At 40.6% G+C, this 19,274-nt stretch overlaps 1 protein-coding gene across 3 annotated transcripts in view; it reads left to right on the forward strand.

The window, feature by feature from the left end:
- Nucleotides 1-19,274, forward strand: part of SGCD (sarcoglycan delta) — a 413,617-nt gene that overhangs the window by 291,623 nt on the left and 102,720 nt on the right. For all 3 annotated transcript variants that reach the window (XM_060144120.1, XM_060144121.1, XM_060144119.1), the window contains one exon: nucleotides 15,629-15,701. In XM_060144120.1, the coding sequence (XP_060000103.1) occupies nucleotides 15,629-15,701 (73 nt within the window). The remainder of the gene's footprint in view (nucleotides 1-15,628; nucleotides 15,702-19,274) is intronic.

Here is a 19,274-nt window from a genome sequence, read left to right on the forward strand (position 1 = left end):
CTACTCTGGGGTGGTCTGTTCCTGGAGGAGGAGATCTGGGGAGTATGACTCTTAATCACCAAACTCACGATGGAAGGCATAACAGGTTCAGCAAGAAGTTAAGAACATGGGCTCTGACCATGTTTGTCTGAATTCAGATTCTGGTCGCCACACTCGCCCTCTGCGAACCCTTTCTGCACTTCAGTTTTGTCATCTAAAAATAAGGAGGTGATATCGTGTACCTCATAGGGGTACAGTGAGAATTAAATGAGTCAATCCAAGTGAAGTGCTTGGAATAGTGCCTGGCAAAGAGTAAGCACTTAATAGATGTCAGCTCCTGATAGGACTTTCCTTCTCTAAACATGACTCTGAACTCCTGCAATAGTCTGGTAGGAAATTCCATCTCTGTCATTACTGGGTTGCTCAGGAGTTGAAGAAGCATGTATGGTATCAAGAAAATATGGGCGAGCCTACTAATCCTTGGTCCATTAAGCTCACCTCTGATATTTTCATTTTCCTGTGTAGTCATTGAAAGTATGTCGACTCTCAACTTTCATGCCATAGAGAAAGTCGAGGAATCTTTGCTGAGGCTCTGGGCCCCTGTGCAGGGGGTCCTGCCTTCAAGGGACGTGACCCCGCTGTCCCTTCTGAGAGTGTGCCATCTCCCTAGGGGTGACTCTGGCCTTCAAAGGACCTTAGATCTCTCAGTTCTTATAAATCAGGGGCAAAATCTGCCTCCCCCCCCCACCTTGGCTTCCTTCGAAGGCACTCCTCTCTTTCCCCCCCACTGTAGGAGAGCCAGCACACTCTTACTAAGTTTAGGCCTATGCAAAAGGCAGGAATAGCCGCTGACTTAAGGCAGCTCTGCCTTTGACCCACTGAAAACCTTCCAAGATGAAACTCAAATTCATTTTGCTAAACCCCAAAGCCAAACCCCAAACTCTCTACTGAATAATTCCGTTAATATGACATCCTAAAAAAGGTACCACTACAGGGCCCAAGAACAGTGGGAGCCAGGCGTTAGGGCTTGAGAGAGAGATTGCCTCCAAAAAGGGAGCCCAGAGGGATTTAGAGTGAGGAGATTGTGCTGTATTTGCAGATGGTGGTAGATACAGGACTCTATATATTTGTCGAAACTCATGAAACTATACACCACAAAGAGTACATTTTACTTTGTGCAGACAAACAGCAAAGCTATGCAAAGGGTCTGGCTATGTGCTTGAAATGTAGGGAAGACAAAAATATGGGGATAGCAAACATAAATCAGTACTTTAAAAAAGTTATCAAGCCTCAGACAAAGCTAAAGAGGTGAGTTAAGCCTGATCACGTCATGTTAAAAAGTTGGGCTTCCTGTTGTAGGAAACGGGAGCTTATTACAGGGTGTAAACCAGACAAGAAAGCTGCCACAGGTGGGCTCTGGGAAGTTGCACTGAATGCCGTAAATTGGAGAGGTTACAAGAGAGAGCCAATAGAAAGAAGAGCTAGTAGCAGCCTGCCCCACTGAGACCATGTAGCCATTTCCTTTGCTGGACAAAAAACTGTAAGGCTATCACAGTATAGTATAGCTGATACTGGCCAGCTCATACCTCTTTCCTCCAAAAGCTTCTTTTTCATTCTGCAGCTTTTCCTGCTTAAGTGAAATTAAATTCAAAACCTTTAAATTTTTTGTAGCCACCTATCTAGAAAAGCCAAAGACTCTCAGGACATTGTTCTTGACTTCAAGTAGCTGACATTAGAATAAGGGCAAAACACACTCACTGAACCATCTCACAAGATAGAGGGAAATGAGTGCTCACCCCCGATACTAGGTGTGCATTATGGAAGCACAAAAGAAGGAGCAATTAGTGATACCTGAGAGAGGACCAGGGAAAACTTCATCGTGGAGATGGCATTTGAGCTGGTTCTTAAAGGGTGTGATACACTGAAAAGGAAAGAAGAGTACTTCCTGGCTGAGAACACCATGAGCGAAGGCAAGGGAATGGGAGAATGCAACCCCACCCAGCAATCTGTGAAAAGATACTTCAGTATAGTATGAAGGTACAGTAACAGTGGGTTCCAACTTTTGGTCCTTTGGTTTATAGCAAAAAAAGATCGAGGTGAAGAGTCTGACCGTCTCAAAGGGTCAGTTTGCTTCTCCCTCATCGGTCTTGGGTCAAATAGTATTGAACCTTAGGGGTGAGTAACAGGATTCTCATAAGGATTCTCAAGCAGATAATAAGTAGGGACTTGACAGTTGCTGGTAGCTTAGTGGTCTGGGGCAACATATCTGAAATTCTGTTGGTCTTCGTCTCATGGAAGGGAGATGGCTCTTACAATTCCAGATATGATGTTGATATTCAGGTAGAAAGAGTGGAACCAGCTGCATCTGTACTTTCCTATTAGGACAGTCAAAGCTTGCCCAATACCCCACCCTAGTAGACTTCTACTACATCTCATTAGACAAAATCGTGTCATGGCCACCCCTAGCTTCAAGGGAGTCTGGGAAAGTGATTATTTAGCTGGGCATTTTGCTTCCATGAAATACTGGTATTTTGTTGGCAGGGGAAAATGGGTGTTGATAAAGTAACACGCTGGCCATAGTAGTGATAAAGTCAGTTGATGGGTCAAAGTCACACGGTCAGAATTACCATGTGAGTCACCTGTATCGTGTGTCCATTTTGAGGCTTGCTTTCATAGTAAGATTGTATTCTGAAGTTTAATCAGTCTAGTGTTTTAATGCTCTCAGATGTTCAGCACTTTCATTAAGATTTCAACTTCCTGGGCTTCCCTGGTGGCGCAGTGGTTGAGAGTCCGCCTGCCGATGCAGGGGACACGGGTTCGTGCCCCGGTCCGGGAGGATCCCACGTGCCGCGGAGCGGCTGGGCCCGTGAGCCGTGGCCGCTGAGCCTGCGCGTCCGGAGCCTGTGCTCCGCAACGGGAGAGGCCACAACAGTGAGAGGCCCGCATACTGCAAAAAAAAAAAAAAAAAAGATTTCAATTTCCTGGTTTTGCTTTTCAAGTCCTCATCCTCTCCATCACCTGAAAATGACTCTTGTTTCTCCAATTATTTTTTAGACAGTGTTTCTTCATCGTCCTCAGTTAATGTTTCAATTCCCTTCTCCATAGGAAAGCGTCACCCCCAACCCACTTGGCAACAGAAACAAAGTGTTCTACTTCTTTTTCAATGACCAGGAAACCCTTAAAATCATGTACATGTTGTTTTCCTAGGTCTCACAGGCATCCGTTGACTCTCTGAGTCGTGATTGGTCTCACACTGTGAGAGACAATTGAGAACTGAGATCTGGACAGAGGAAGCAGTGTGTTCAAGTCTCCCTTCTTACCCTTATTTCCAAGTGGAAGGGCAGGCTTTCCTTCACTTGGTCACACAGTTCATATCCGTTCTCTCCCTTTCTCCCCTCACTGTTGGCCTGATTGTGGCTACCGGTCCCACAGAGACCTGGAGGTGACTGCGAGTGGAGTGCCACATTCATCCCATTCATGGGATGCACAGTACCTTGTTTCTGAGAGCCAAGGAGTCTCTCTCATGCCCAGCTCTGCATTTCATGTCAAGAAGGCTTCTCAGCCTGTGGCTGAGGCTCTGTTGTCCATGTACTGTCCTAACTCAGAGGTTGCCTTATTCTGGTGTTCCATCAATGTAATACAAAACCAGTGAGTTGAGATTATTTGTTTTATTGTGTGGTTTTATTTACTATCAAAAATAATGTCGTCATAAGAAACTGAAACGAGGTTGCTTGCTGCTTGGCTGCTCCCTTTTATTTTTTCCAGTTTGGGCTTAATGATACACCAGGCATGAGCTCTGGTCTGTTGCTTTCTAGAGTAGAGTTTGTTTAATTAAACTACTTGTCTCTTCATATCTTGCCAGAATATTTCTGTACATGAATCTTAAATTGCGCTGCGGTTTCACATTCTACACAATTATTTAAAGTGTGCACCTTGATGGTATGGTCGGTTCAGTTACACTGTTAGAGTACTTGAAAGGAAACACGTCTTATTTTCTTCTTCTCCATTGTTAAGATTCAGATTATTCAAAGATTTTTTTTGTCATTCTGGCCTTCTATCATTGTCATCGACATCATCTTTTCTAATACATAATAATAGATAGATAGATAGATAGATAGATAGATAGATAGATAGATAGATAGATAGATCTGCCATTGAGCAGACTGGTACCCCTATCAATTTTGGTTACTAACCATAGCTGGGTCTTCAGTTTCTAATATCCAATATCTAATACTCAGGTGTCTTAATTATACTTCTCTTGTCACCAAGTGGGAACTCTTGCTGTAACCATTTCTCCACATCCCACTTTCTCCTCTGCCCACGAGTCCACCTCCAGCTCTTCATAGAATGGCTCCTATGATGTAAATGACCCCCATGTTGCTAGATTCCATGGACATTTAAATTCCTCTTCTGAACTCTAAGTACCAATTAAGCACGTACGTAACTCCTCCCACCTTCTTGGAATACTTGTCACTCCTGACTTCCTATGTTACACCATTTCTGGTCTTCTTTCTGTCTCTCTAGCCTCTTCTTTTCAGTTTCCTTTGATGTCTCATCCTCCCATACCCAAACTTTAAATGTTGGAATCCCTTAAAATTCTGACCTTGGCTGTCTGTTGACATCACTGTAACCATTTCTTGGATAATTTCACATATTCTCTTGGTTTCGATGATCGTCTGTATCCCAGTGATTTTAAGTTTATGTACCAGTGGTTTAGAACTCTACCTTGAGCAATATACCTGTACATCCAGTTGCCTCCATAAGCATCTTAATCCGGGGACTCCATAGATACCTTAAATTCAACAGAGCCGAAATTAAACTTGTCCCCCCCCTGCAACCAAAACCTGGACATCGCTTACTCATCCACCCCTCATATCACTAAGTTCTTTTAATCCTACCACCTCAATCACTCTCAAGTTCATCCTTCCCTTTTTTTTCACCATAAGTTCTTTACTCTAGGCCATCATCATTTCCCACATGACCTACTGAAATAGTCCTCTAACTGATTTCTATGCGTTTGCTCTTGACCTCCTATAATGCGTTCTACAGGGTGTACTGGTACACCTTGGAGGTAGTATGGGTTCAGTTCCAAACCACCACAATAAAGCGAATCTTGCTATAAAGCAAGTCACACGAATTTGTTTGTTTCCCGGTGCATATAAAAGTTACGTTTACAGGAACCTGTAGTGTATTAAGTGTGCAATAGCATTACTATGTCAACAAAAAACAGTATACTTACCTAAATTTAAATAATACTTCATTGCTAAAAAAAAATGCTGACCATCATCTGAGCCTTCACTGAGTCATAATCTTTTTGCTGATAGTAGCCATCAACATTGAGGCAAGACCCTCTGACTCATTGGGGTGGTGGTGGCTGAAGGCTGGCGTGACTGAGGCAATTTCTTAAAATAAGACAACAATGAAGTTTGCCTCATCAATGGACTCTTCCTTTCATGAAGGATTTCTCTGTAGCGTGCAGTGCTGTTTGATAGCATATTATCCACAGTAGAACTCTTTCGAAATTGGGGTCAGTCCTCTAAAATCCTGCCGCTGCTTTATCACCTAAGTTTATGTAATATTCTAAATCCTCTGTTGTCATTTTAACCATCTTCACAGCATCTTCACCAGGAGCAGATCCCATCTCAAGAAACCACTTTCTTTGCTCATCCATAAGAAGCAACTCCTCATCCATTAAAGTTTTATCATGAGATTGCAGCAATTCAGTCACGTCTTCCAGCTCCACTTCTAATTCTGGTTTCTCTTAATATTTCCTCTACATCTGCAGTGACTCCCTCCACTGAAGTCTTGAACCCTTCATCCATGAGAGTTAGAATCAACTTCTTCCAAATTCCTGTTAATACTGATATTTTGACCTCTTCCCATGAACCATGAATGTTCTTAATGGCATCTAGAATGGTAAATTCTTTCCAGAGGTTTTCAATTTACTTTGCTCAGATCCATCAGAGGAATCACTATCTATGGCAGCTATAGTCTTATGAAATGTATTTCTTAAGTGATAAGACTTGAAAGTCAAAATGAATCTTTGTTCCAGGGGCCACAGAAGGGATGTTGTGTTAGCAGGCATGAAAACAAGATAAATCTCCTTGTACATCTTCATCAGAGCTCTTGGGTGACCAGGTGCATTGTCAATAAGCAGTAATATTTTGAAAGGAGTAAATCTCACCAGTGAACTTAAAATATTCAGTACACCATGTTGTAAACAGATATACTGTCATCCAGGCTTTGTTGTTCCATTTATAGAACACAGGCAGAGTAGATTTAGCAAAATTCTTAAGGGCCCTAAAATTTCAAGAATGAGAAATGAAAATTGGCTTCAGCTTAAAGTCACCAGCTGCATCAACCCCTAAGAGAGTCAGCCTGTCCTTTAAGCTTTGAAGTCAGGCGTTGACTTCTCCTCTCTAGCGGTGAAAGTCCTAGATGGCATCTTCCAATATAAGGCTTGTTTCATTTACACTGAAAATCTGTCATCTAATGTAGCCACCTTCGTGAATTATCTTAGCTAGATCTTCTGGATAACTTGCTGCAGTTTCTACATCAGCACTTGCTGCCCCACCTTGCACTTCTACGTTGTGGAGATGGCTTCTTTCCTTAAACCTCATGAACCAACCTCTGCTAGCTTCAAACTTTTCTTCTCCAACTTCGTCACCTCTCTCAGCCTTCATAGAATTGAAGAGAATTGCTCTGGATTAGTCTTTGATTTAAGGGAATGTTGGGACTACTTTGGTCTTCTCTCCAGAACACTAGAACTTTCTCCATATCACCAATAAGTCTGTTTAACTTTCTTATCATTCGCGTGTTCACTAGAGTACCATTTTTAATTTCCTTCAATAATTTTTCCCTTGCATTCACAACTTGGCTAAGTTTGACACAAGAGGCCCAGCTTTCAGCCTGTCTTGTTGGCTTTTGACTTGCCTTCCTCACTAAGCTTAATCATTTCTAGCATATGACCTGTGTTCAGCTGAAACATTGGAGTAACCAGAAAATTATCTTTCACAGAAGACAATGTTCATTATTCATAGAATTATTACATTATTCATAGTGTTTTTTTAAAAATGCTTGTAAACACTGTGAGAGACTTAAACTTTTCTGTCATGTTGCCTGTACCTTCACAGGAAAGATAGAGCTGGATTCATAGCGGCTTCTTGTATTAAGTAAAGGCAATTTCAATTGAAATTAAAATATCAAATGTCAAAGAAGCTAGATTTTATTGGAGAAGTGTAAGGTTGCCATGGGCACAGCTGGCTTTGGGTATTAATCACTTGGCTTTGACCTCAATTTCAGATCTTCCCATGGGCCCTGTGGTCATTCTCTGTCTCCCTGTTGTCCAGCACATCACTAGATCCCATTGGTTTTCCTCTTAACATATTTCCTAACCCACCTGCCCTTCTCCGTCCTGGCTGCCAGTTCTTTAGTCCAAGCTGTCATCATGTCTCCTCTGCTTCGCCTCATTTATCTTTGCCCTCTTCAAGTGTCTTTTCCACAATACAGTGTCTCAGACAGCTCAGGCTGCTGTAACAGATACCACAGACTGGGTAGCTTAAACAGCAGACATTTATTTTTCACTATTCTGGAGACTGGGAGGTCTGAGATCAGGGCACCAGCATGTTCTACTTCTGGTGAAGGTTACAGTTGGAGCATGTGACTTTTAGGGGGACACAAATATGCAGACCATAACATACCGCCACAGTGATCTTTGAAAAATGCCACTTTGCTCGGGTCTGCTTAATACCCTCACTGTGGGACTTCCCTGGCAGTCCAGTGGGTAAGACTTCGTTCTTCCACTGCAGGGGGCGTGGGTTTGATCCCTGGTGAGAGAACTAAGATCCCGCATGCCGTGTGGCACGGCCAAAAGAAAAAAAAACCTTCACCTTGGCTCTGCATTACCTGGGCCAACCCACCTCTCCCGTCTCATCCCACAATGCTCACCCTTGCTAAATATGGTCTGGCCACACCAATCTTCTTTATTGACCTCAGCTTCCCAACCCTGCCACCTTTGCATAATCTCTTCTACCGTTCCTTCCCCCTCTTAACTAGGTTGTTCCTAATCACTTAACAAATATCAGGAAAACTTCACTTTTTCAGGGAAACATACCTGACAGACCAATCTATGACCCCAAGTATTATACTTTCAAAGACATGTTTGATTTTCCTTTCAAGTCTGTATCACCATTTGTCACTATTGTATGTTATTTCTGAGTTTATTTCATTACTGATTCTTTGAACTAGCCAGTGTACCCTACTGGAGAGTACTACATTCTACTGGTCTATAAGCTCCATCTCTCTCTGGTTCACCTCTACAGTCCCCTGCTCAATACGTATTTGTTAAATACATTTAACTTTGGGTTTATCAAACCTACCGTGCTCCTCTCCTGGTCCGTTGGGTTCATCCAACCAGGTTATCTGGAGGTTCCTAAAATATCAGGGCTGGAGGTGGCCTCATGGACCATCTAATCCCCACCCCCGCTTTGTACAACAAATGGGTAAATAAGACCTGAGGGCAAATGGCCAACAGTCAGCTATAAGCTTATGCAAAATCAGCACTAAAAATCAGGTCTTTGGTTTCCCAGTTCTCTGATATTTCAGGAAATTGAATCATTCCTTCTCCCATTTTCTTTTCTTTAACATCTTTATTGAAGTATAATTGCTTTACATTGTTGTGTTAGTTTCTGCTGTATAACAAAGTGAATCAGCTATAAGTATACATATATCCCCATATCCCCTCCCTCTTGTGTCTCCCTCCCACCCTCCCTATCCCACCCCTCTAGGTGGTCACAAAGCACCGAGCTGATCTCCCTGTGCTATGCGGCTGCTTCCCACTAGCTATCTGTTTTACATTTGGTAGTGTATATATGTCCATGCCACTCTCTCAATTTGTCCCAGCTTACCCTTCCCCCTCCCCGTATCCCCAAGTCCATTCTGTACATCTGCGTCTTTATTCCTGTCCTGCCCCTAGGTTCTTCAGAACCAGTTTTTTTTTTTTTAAGATTCCATATGTATGTGTTAGCATACGGTATTTGTTTTTCTCTTTCTGACTTACTTCACTATGTATGACAGACCCTAGGTCCATCCACCTCACTACAAATAACTCAGTTTCGTTTCTTTTTGTGGCTGAGTAATATTCCATTGCATATATGTGCCACATCTTCTTTATCCATTCATCTGTCAATGGGCACTTAGGTTGCTTCCATGTGCTTCCTTCTCCCATTTTCTTATCACCATTTTTTAGATTGACATCCTTTCTCTGTTTTATAATCTAATATTGGTATAAAAATAGAACCTTATCTTATCAAATAAAATATGGTTGTTATTAAGGACTGTCATTCAGGATATACCTACCCAAGCAACAAGAATTGGAAAACTTAGAACGTTGACTTCAAACAATGGTCATCAGATATTTTAACTCACATATGGAACCTGTTAAACATTTTAGCTCCATGGTTTTAACCCAAAGATGATTTTTAGTCTATTTTCATTTATACAAAAGCATTAATCATAATTATGCCCATGTTAATGAATGTATGTCTAGAAATAATTTACCAGAGCAAACTCCATTAAGCTAGTTTAATTCCATCATCAATTTTCTAAACAGTAGTCTTAAACCATGTCTGCCCTTTTTAAAAGCTTTTCTTGAAATTAGTGTCTGTAAGGGTAGTTCTTTTCTGTGTACTAAAAAGATTTGATTTATCATAACTTTCTTAAACTCCAATGTTACTAATTATAACTTCTATCATGGTAATTTTTTCTTTTGTGTCTTATGTTTCTCTGGAGTCCAATTTTCCTGTATCATAATTTGCATATCTAAATTTTTCTTCCAGTATTTAGTCCATGGCTATTTTCAACAGGTACAGATTTAGGCACTTTAATGTTTCTTATTTTTATAAAATTGAGTTTCCCCAGATCATAAAGAGTTACAAACAGGTTTTTGGTTTTTTTTAGTTTTTCTCACCTACAGTAAATTTTGTTCTTCACCATTTTATCACTTATGAGGTTTATTTTCTGGTGATTATTTCTACCAATTAATTGTAGTTTGAATTGGACAAACGTCTGTCTGCTTTAATTTGCTTCTTCCTTAAACACTGAGAACATTTTTAACATTTTCCTTTGATATCCCAGGGTTGCTCTGTTTTCCTGGCAGGGATTGGAGGTGGCTAAAGATAATCTTCTGTTTAGATTAGATTGTTACCTTATGAAATTTTAAATTTGGGGAGAAAACACTTTAGCTCTGACACTTCTCATCCCATCCCTCATTTTACAGTGAAGGAAGTCAAGGGCCAGAGAGAGTTATGTGATTTGCCCAACATCACAGAGATATGACTGGATTTCAGGGCTCTTGACATCCAGGACACTCTGAGGGAAAAGCATGACCAAACTGACCTCTGAACTTGAGCATACTTTCTGGAGAGGAGAAACTGCCTTTTTTTATTACTATGGCAACAAAGTGCATTAGAGATTTTTTGACGAGTTTACTTCCTACCTGTGCTAGTCGGAAAAAAGAGCCATTGAGCTGATCTTTATGATGATTCAAAACACTTTAGAAAGATCCTGTCACATGCTTTATAAGTTCCTGATTGATTGTGTGGAATTAAGTTACTGGGCAGAGAACCAGCTAATGGAAACACATTGATGAAATCATTTCTGAGGGACATTAAATGGAACTTAAAGCTGAAATGGCTTTATGGATTTTTTCACACAAACTGTTTGTGAACATTTATTGCCAGTAAATTATATTGTGTTAAAAGAAGGAATCAGTAGGCATGGCTTTAATAGAAACCTTTTTGAAATAATAAAATTGAGAATAATTTATTATCTAAGAATGGATAGAGGATGGGATGGGGGAATTCATCCTGATGAATGATTGTCCACTCTGCAGCTTTTGGGAAAGTGAAAAATGGTGTGGAAATCAGAAATCTGTTAGGACTTGGAAAGAAATGGTCTTTTTGAAATGTATTAATATCTCATTTCATTGTACGTGGGAATGAATAGTTTTTAGAAGAGGAGTGATAGGGGATTTAGCAGCTGTTACCTGAGGCTATAAACATGGGTATTTGTTCATGTTTCATAAAAAGATGAACAAGTAGAGAGTTACTTAATCTGCTGAATGAGGGTCTAGAGTAGGGTCAAGGGCATCAGTTTCAGAGCTGAAATGCTAGAGTTCAAATTCTGGCTCCCCCTCTTCACTGTGTGACCATAGAAAAGTTTCTTGACTTCTCTGAATCTCACACTCCACAACCGTAATAATAGAAATTAATAGTCCCTCCCTCACAGGGTTATTTTCATGATCAAATGAAGAGAGTTTCAATAGTTTCTACTTTGTAGTAAGTGCTTTTAAAATGTTATTTTTTAAGAGTCATAGAGGACCCAAATAAGAGGAAGAAAGAATAGGGTTCATGAACATTTTAGTACTAGCAGTAGTATTTTATTAATTGTCATTTGATGATTGCTATGTACCAGAGGTCTCATTTAGTCTTCAAAATCCCTGGGAGATGAGGGTACTACTCATATCTCTTCTTTTCAGAGAAGGAAACTGAGTGTCAGAGAGATTCATGCCCAAGGTCACTCAGCTACTGAGAGACTTTGATAAGTTCCCCTGAGAAGTCACATGCATGAGTCTGTCCTCCAGTGTGTATGGGACATGTGGACCCCTGTGGCCGAAGTCCAGCAAAAAAACAATCAAAGGGCATCTGGTTGGATGATGGAAGCTGAAGGAGCATGAATGTCTTGCCCTTCACTTTCATCCACAACCAGAGCCTGTCAGTTACCCATCTCCTCCACCTGTCAGAGCCCATCCCCTCTGGATTTTGCTTGCTTGCCATTTAATGAGTGCCACATTGGCCTGGCTGAGAAAACAAGGCATTAGGGCGCTGGGTCTAAATGTGGGTTCTTTAGTCAGATGCCTGGATGTGAATCTCAGCTCTAGTGCCCACTGGCCATAGGACCATGAGCCCCACACGTCTTTAGCCCCAGTTCTCTTATCTGTAGGTTAAGCAGGTTCCTTGGTCTGGGAAAGAGAACACAAGCCTTCTGATCTTATTCTACTTTAAAGAGATATTTCTCTTCAGCCCCAATAGCATTCCTTTATAAGCATACTCCTTTATTTTAGTGGTATAGTTAAAATGCACCGGGGTGTGACTTTAGACATTCATTTAATATGTGAGGTATGAGGAATTTTATAGCAGTAAATTAGTACTCCCATAGAAGTGGTAGTACTAGTTGAATTGAGTCCAGGAGGAGTCTTGGGAACCTAAAGTCAAATCTGGTTATATTCTCTATAAGACCTTGCCCCTGCCCACACAGAGCTTACGATCTAGTTGAAGAGATAAGATGAATGTCTGCGAGGTAAATCCCAAATAGTGTGTGCTCAGTGCCTAATGAGCGTACGTAGTCATCTTACAAGTATTTGTTGAGTGCCTGCGCCGTGCTAGACAACGAGGATAGGACAGAGAGCAAGACGCACTCCTAGCCAGGAGCACAGCAAATGCGCTTGCAGGTCAGAGAGCTGAGGATCCAAGCTCAGGTGTTCAAAGGAGACCATGTTCTTTCCACAAACACAGATAGTGAGCATCTGTAATGTGCTGGATGACTTTATTGTCACCCTTTTTCCCCCTTGGCCTTGCTTTCAAAGGGTGGCAGAGCTCAGCGCCCCCAGCTGCAGTGGAGCCGTTCCCTCTTGAGCGTAGTATAGCCAGAAGTAAGAAGTAAAGTAGCAGATGAAGTTTTCTCATTGTATCTGACAAATAAAGAAACAGGCTCAGTACCGAGTTTGGATGGGATAAAGAAAATGGCCCGAGCTTTTGAGGTTCATTCTTCATAACAGCCGGTCATTCCTCATTTTTGGACAACTATTCTGAATGAGTGTAATCTATGTCTTACCGTGTGCACCTACTTGGTACAGTCACCAGAGTTGCAAAATAGATCTTCTTTGACTTCAGAGATCTTACAAAATGATGGAAAGAGCGGGCATGAGAAAGAGGTGAAACATTAAGTGTTACAGCATTCTAGAAACAATTCAAATAATGAAAGCTGTCCATGGGCAATACTCATTGTCATTTGGGTGAGTCAGACAATTACGGCTGATTTGGAAAGAGGTAATGCTCTTTCTGTTGCAGCTTTCATGGAATTCTCGGTAGAGGAAGAGGAGATTTGAGCTGACACTAGAGAGTAGAGACAATGTAAATAAACAGAAATAGCTCTCCTCTCCTTATTGAGATATATAATTGTTCCTTTAAATATGTAGATATAGATATTTTTAAATAGAGCTCAAATGGCTAAGAACTAAGCATCTCTAAGAATGTCAAAGAGAAGTCCCTGTTAACTACAGTAGCAGCAGATGGGAGTTGTTCAGTGACAGACAAGATGGCACTGGGAGATGGCTGAGGGCATGGTCTTGGGTTTCACACAGCTTAGAGCCACCTTCCGATGTGTCAGTCCCTGTCCTGTGACTTCGGCAAGCCTGTTTTATCCACTTGGCAGCCTCCACAGTGCCTTTGACCTAGGTGCTCCTCAAAGGATCCCAAAAATGTTGGAGAGGGGAAATGGATATTCTTCAAAACCAAATGTAATACATATGTAACAGAAGCTACAGTATAATTTGTAATCCACCCCATTCTTACTCAGTTACTGTATTAGTCAGAGTTCTCCAGAGAAACCGAACCAATAAGGTCTATACAGAGAAAGATTTATTGTAAGAAATTGGCTCACACAATTATAGAGGCTGAGAAATCCCACACTCAGCTGTCTGTGAAATGGGGACTTAGGAAGGCCAGTGGTGTAATTTAGTCTGAGTCCAAATGCCTGAAAACAAGGGGAGTCAATGGTGTTGATTCCAGTGTGGGTCTGCAGGCCTGAGAACCAGGACCATGGACAGCAGGAAAAGATCAATGTCCCAGCTCACAGGGTGAGGCAGGAAGGGTGGAATACTTCCTCCCTCCACTTCTTTGTTGTATTCAGGCCCTCATCTGATAGGATGATGCCCACTTACATTGGAGAGAGCAAACTGCTTTATTCAGCGCACCTATTCAAATGCTAATCTCATCTGGAAACACCCTCACAGACACATCCAGAAATAATGTTTAGCCAGATATCTGGGCACCTTTTGATCCTGTCAAGTTGACACGTACAATTAAGCATCACAGTTATCAAGAACACAGTAAAGTTTCAATCACTAGAGCAAAATAAATAATATATACTTAATAAAACAGTGAACATTCTTATGAAATTTACACCAAAAAATGTATTTAACGGGGCTATGGGTACATTTTGAAAGGCACCTGTATATTTGAAATGATGTGATTTAGGATCTTGGAAAGTAAAAGTGTCTACGGGCAGAAAATGATCTTAAAAGTCCCCACGTGGAGTGTCTCTGTGCCAACTGGAACTGTCAGTTTTATGGGGTTGTTGCAGGGAATAAATGAGATATATCTATGATGGTATCCAGCAATGTGGTAGTCACTCAAAAATGTTAGCTGAGAATAATAGTTATTATTCACCAGAATATTCTTTTAGTGACCATATATGATGTTAAGGCAGAAAAAAAATTCTGATTTTACTTACAGTGGTCTATTACTCATATCAGAAAGATTAAATATTTCCATAGTTGCTACAAAAGTCAGGAAATCACTTCATTCTCCTAGAGTCATTAGTATGTCGGGATAAACCTGGATTTGGAATAACAGTGGTTAGTAGAGGATTTCTAGACATTATACCAATGCAGGAGGATTCTAGAAATTCACACATGAATGCAAGATATTATTCCATCCCTTCTTACAGCATCAAAGAAGCACACTGAGCATATAAAAATAAACACCTTTACTTCAGGATAATGCCTGGCTAAGTTTAATTGAAAAACAAATATCCAGTGCTATTGTCTGTGATAAACTGAGGCTTAAATGATTTGAAGACACTTTGGGAGCAGACAAATTAGATAATCACAATCTTTACGGCTGGAAAGGTTCAGCTGATGTTGACAAGTTGTAAAGATAAAAGCTTATATAGCAAAGTCAAGAGATAAATGTCTAGATTGGGTTGGGGATCAATGTTAATACTCAAATTGTAGAAGCAGTGAACTTCAGATGATCCCTCATAGTGTTCTGAGTTTTCAAGATTATCGTGTAAAACTTGATTTACTGAAAAACTTTGGCCTAATCGTCCTTAGGCAAATACCTTACAGTCTTACAGTATTCTCTACCGTCTAACCCATTTCTTAGATGTTGTATGTGTTATGTGATTTGTGCCCCATGCTGCAGTAACAGAATTTCAGCTGCTGGTTTTCAAAACACTTCCAGTTGGGTGACTGTTAATAGTTTATGAGAGACATGAGTCAGACCGGGCCGTTTCTAGGCATCTTGTTTTGTTTTGTTTTTAAGCCAACATGGAATTTGCCTCATGGCCTCACTCTGATCTCAGCAAGAACACATTCAAAAGAGTTCCTTGTTTTTTCAAAGCCTGTTTGCATGAGTTGATTGAATGCTCTCCTAGCACGGAGACCTGCCCTAGAGCCAGTGGCAGAATACCTGTGTACTGGGTTGTATAAAGGATTCACTGCATTTAGCTCCATTCATTGTGCTGACTGTGCCTCCCAGTGACACATCCAACTCTCCAACCTCTGTTTGCTTTTTTCTTTTGTTTACAGGAGCAGAGGGCACAGTGTTCCCTAAATCTATAGAGACACCTAATGTCAGGGCAGATCCCTTCAAGGAACTAAGGTAAACTTCTGAGTATGGTTTGCATTGATTAAGTGGCTGTTTGCTCTCTTTGTGCAACTGGTTGATGATCCATTTTGAATATCTATGATGTAACAGTATCATGAGTGTATGAACTGGGAGAGATTAGAAAGGATGTGAAGATAAGCTACAACTAAGAGAAGATTTTCTCTGAGGACTTAAAGTTGAAAGTTTGGAGGAAGTGGTTGCCAGTCTTGGAGTTGTGAGATTTAGGATTCATTCATTTGCAGTGTGTATTTCCTGATGTATTTTGTGGTCCCCAAATCCTCTCCCGTTAGAGAACTAATCGGTAATTTGTGCTGATCAGCCCAAAGAAAAGTGGTGTTTAAAAGAAGCTGAGCTGTAAATACAATACTTTTTTTTTTTTTCTCTATCTAACAAGCTCCCCATTTTCTGGAATGATATGGTGCTAGAACTCCCTTCTGTGCGTATTCCATGTACTGGTGTTAATCAGATATCCATAAGCCTGCTGCTTTTAGCAGAAAAGGGCTCTGCGATGCCGTGTACTTACCAACAACTTATGGAAAGCAAAAAGGAACAATAGACATACTGACGGACAAATAGAGATGTAGCCTAAAAACCATTCCTGCCACTAAAGAGCTATCCCCAGCCCTCCAAATGAAACACATATAAAATGGTATGATGATACAAATACAACTTTAATTTTCACTATGGAATTAGAGCCATGAAGAATTCAGTGAATATTGGCTTTCTTCATTTCTCACAGTTCTTTTAATTAAGACCAGTCATAAATCCTCATAAACATCCCTGAATAACTCTTGCATAAAAACATCAACTGTAAGCAAACGCACCTGTATTGCACAAGCCATACCTTCTCTTTCACAACCAGCCCCGAGATTTCTGTTTTGCGAAAACAGCAACAGCCACGTTAGAGCTTGCATTTCCCTAAACAGAAACATGTCCTCAGTAAGTGGAGAATATATCACCTCATTACAAAAGCATAGCATTCCTGCCAGGCCTGTAAGTCTTTATGAATATAGGGAAATAAGTCGGGCAAAAGGAAGAGGATAATCGGTGGGGAGTGAGAACCTTTTCTTAGCAAAATCCCGTATACAGTGGGCTATATTTTTAAAATTACATACCACACTGTGACGTTTTACGTGTTACTGAAATAACCATTTTCACCAGGTCTTCCAGAGGCCAGAAGTTGCCTGACTCTCTGTCAATTAGATCCCGGGTTTCATATTAATGTGCCAAAGCTGGAATCTTTTAAGCAAATCCACCCAAGGAAATGTGCATTTTAGGTCCCTGAGAGAGCTCATTCTCTGAGAATGCACTGCATCCTTGTGGCTATGATGTAAGAACTCTTTCAAGCAGGCTAATGGGTGGCCCAGTTCCCTGTCTTTTCACAGTCCTCTTTAGGAGCAGGGGGTTTTATTTGGGGGGGAGGGGGGTTGTTTTTTTACAGAACTAGTGAATGATTTGTGCTGATCTGCCCAAAGATAAGTGATGTCTAAAAGGAGCTGAACTCTTATCATTTACCACAATGTTCATTGCAGCTCTGTTTACAATAGGCAGGACATGGAAGCAACCTAAGTGTCCGTCGACAGATGAGTGGAAAAAGAAGATGTGGCACATATATGCAATGGAATATTACTCAGCCATAAAAAGAAACGAAATTGAGTTATTTGTAGTGAGGTGGATGGACCTAGAGTCTGTCATACAGAGTGAAGTAAGTCAGGAAGAGAAAAACACTGTATGCTAACACATATATATGGAATCTAAAAAAAAAAAAGGCTTTTTTGGTCAGAGATTCTGCCACAAAGCACCATTAAAAAAAAAGGTCCAGAGGGATGGAGAAGCTAAGTCATCACATTCTAGGCTCCTGACTCAGTTCAGGCTATTACGCATCAACACAGTGTGAACAGGGGCAAACAAAAGACCAACTTAAGAATTACATACTAAAGTCTTTTTGTGCTGCCCTTATTTATACTCAGACTGACTTCTCAGATAAACAGCTAAAACTTAAATATCCATCCATGTCCCTCGGCTACTCAATCAATCAAACATGAGAAAAATGACATCTATTTTAGAGACCTTCTCTGTGGGGATAATTTTTGTTTCCTCAAACCCCTTTCTTGGCTGCTGGAGGGTTTTTTTGTTTGTTCTACTGTTGTTTTCTGTTTGCTTGTTTGTTAATGAGAAGCAAATTTTAGGCCTCTGACGTGTCTTCCTGGAAGACAGGAATGCTTCCTGGAAGCATTTTGGTTCACTGCTTTTCTTATTAGAGTTACTATATTTGCCGTATTTGCTTAAGACATTTGTAAATAATCCAGGGTTGAGCTGAAAATCACAAAAGAGGGTTGTTTCTCTCCAGACAAACAAGGAGTGTTGGTAAGGTCTGCGCCCAACACCCAACTCAGGCGTATTTGTAGACTCTGCTGCTGCAGGGCAATTCTGAAATCATGACGTATGGCTCTAGATTCACGACTATACTTAAAAATGTACCAGGCACCACCCCCATCCCTCTAATAAGAAAAACTAACTTTGAATAGAAACTAGATTTGAATAAATTCATGACTTAAAATTTGAATATTTTAAATGTTCACACAGTTTTTTTTTTTTTTTTTTTTTTCCCAAAGTCTATATAAGACAAATGGAAAAAAATCCCTGATCTCAGGCTGTGCCTGATCTGGGACTGGAAATAGGCCATTCAGTTGGACATAGGTATTTTCTGTAAGAACAGAGACTACCTTTGAATGACTACCTTGCTCTAAGCGTTCTTTTCAACTGTGAAGTTTCCTTGTAGGATTCTGATCCTACCAGAATAGGAAATGGACTGTGAAATCATATTTCCCAGTTGTATGCCATGACAATTGTAAAAGAAAGGAAGAAGGTTATATGGACCAATGTACACAGACAGCCAACTCTGTTCCCCTAAATATCACTAAAAGCTTGGAAGGAACCACAAAAAAGCAAGAAGCCAGAAGGTCTTCATAAAAGAATTCTTCATCAGCAGCCGGGCTGATATGCTTTTTACTCTACCTTCAATTATCACAAGGGTGGTGACCTGATTTTCCATTTCATTGTCTGTAAGGAGCTGTTTCCCAAGTGTTTTTTTTCAGATTCTTTTCCCATATAGGTTATTATAGAACATTGAGTAGAGTTCCCTGTGCTGTACAGTAGATCCCTGTTAATTATCTATTTTATGCATAGTGGTGTGGATATGTTAATCCCAAACTCCTAATTTATTCCCCACCCCCAACTTGGTAACCATAACTTTGTTTTCAAAGTCTGTGAGTCTTGTTTTGAAAGTAAGTTCATTTGTATCATGTTTTTTAGATTCCACATATCAGTAATATCATATGACATTTGTCTTTCTCTGTCTGACTTACTTCACTTAGTATGATAATCTCTAGGTCCATCCATGTTGCTGCAGATGGCATTATTTCATTCTTTTCTATGGCTGAGTAATATTCCATTGTGTATATGTACCACATCTTCTTCATCCATTCCTCTGTTGATTTAGGTTGATTTAGGTTGCTTCCATGTCCTGGCTATTGTAAATACAACTGCAATGAACATTGGGGTGCA

This window comes from Lagenorhynchus albirostris, chromosome 3 (genome assembly GCF_949774975.1).
Source record: "Lagenorhynchus albirostris chromosome 3, mLagAlb1.1, whole genome shotgun sequence".
In the NCBI taxonomy this organism is placed as follows: Eukaryota; Metazoa; Chordata; class Mammalia; order Artiodactyla; family Delphinidae; genus Lagenorhynchus; species Lagenorhynchus albirostris.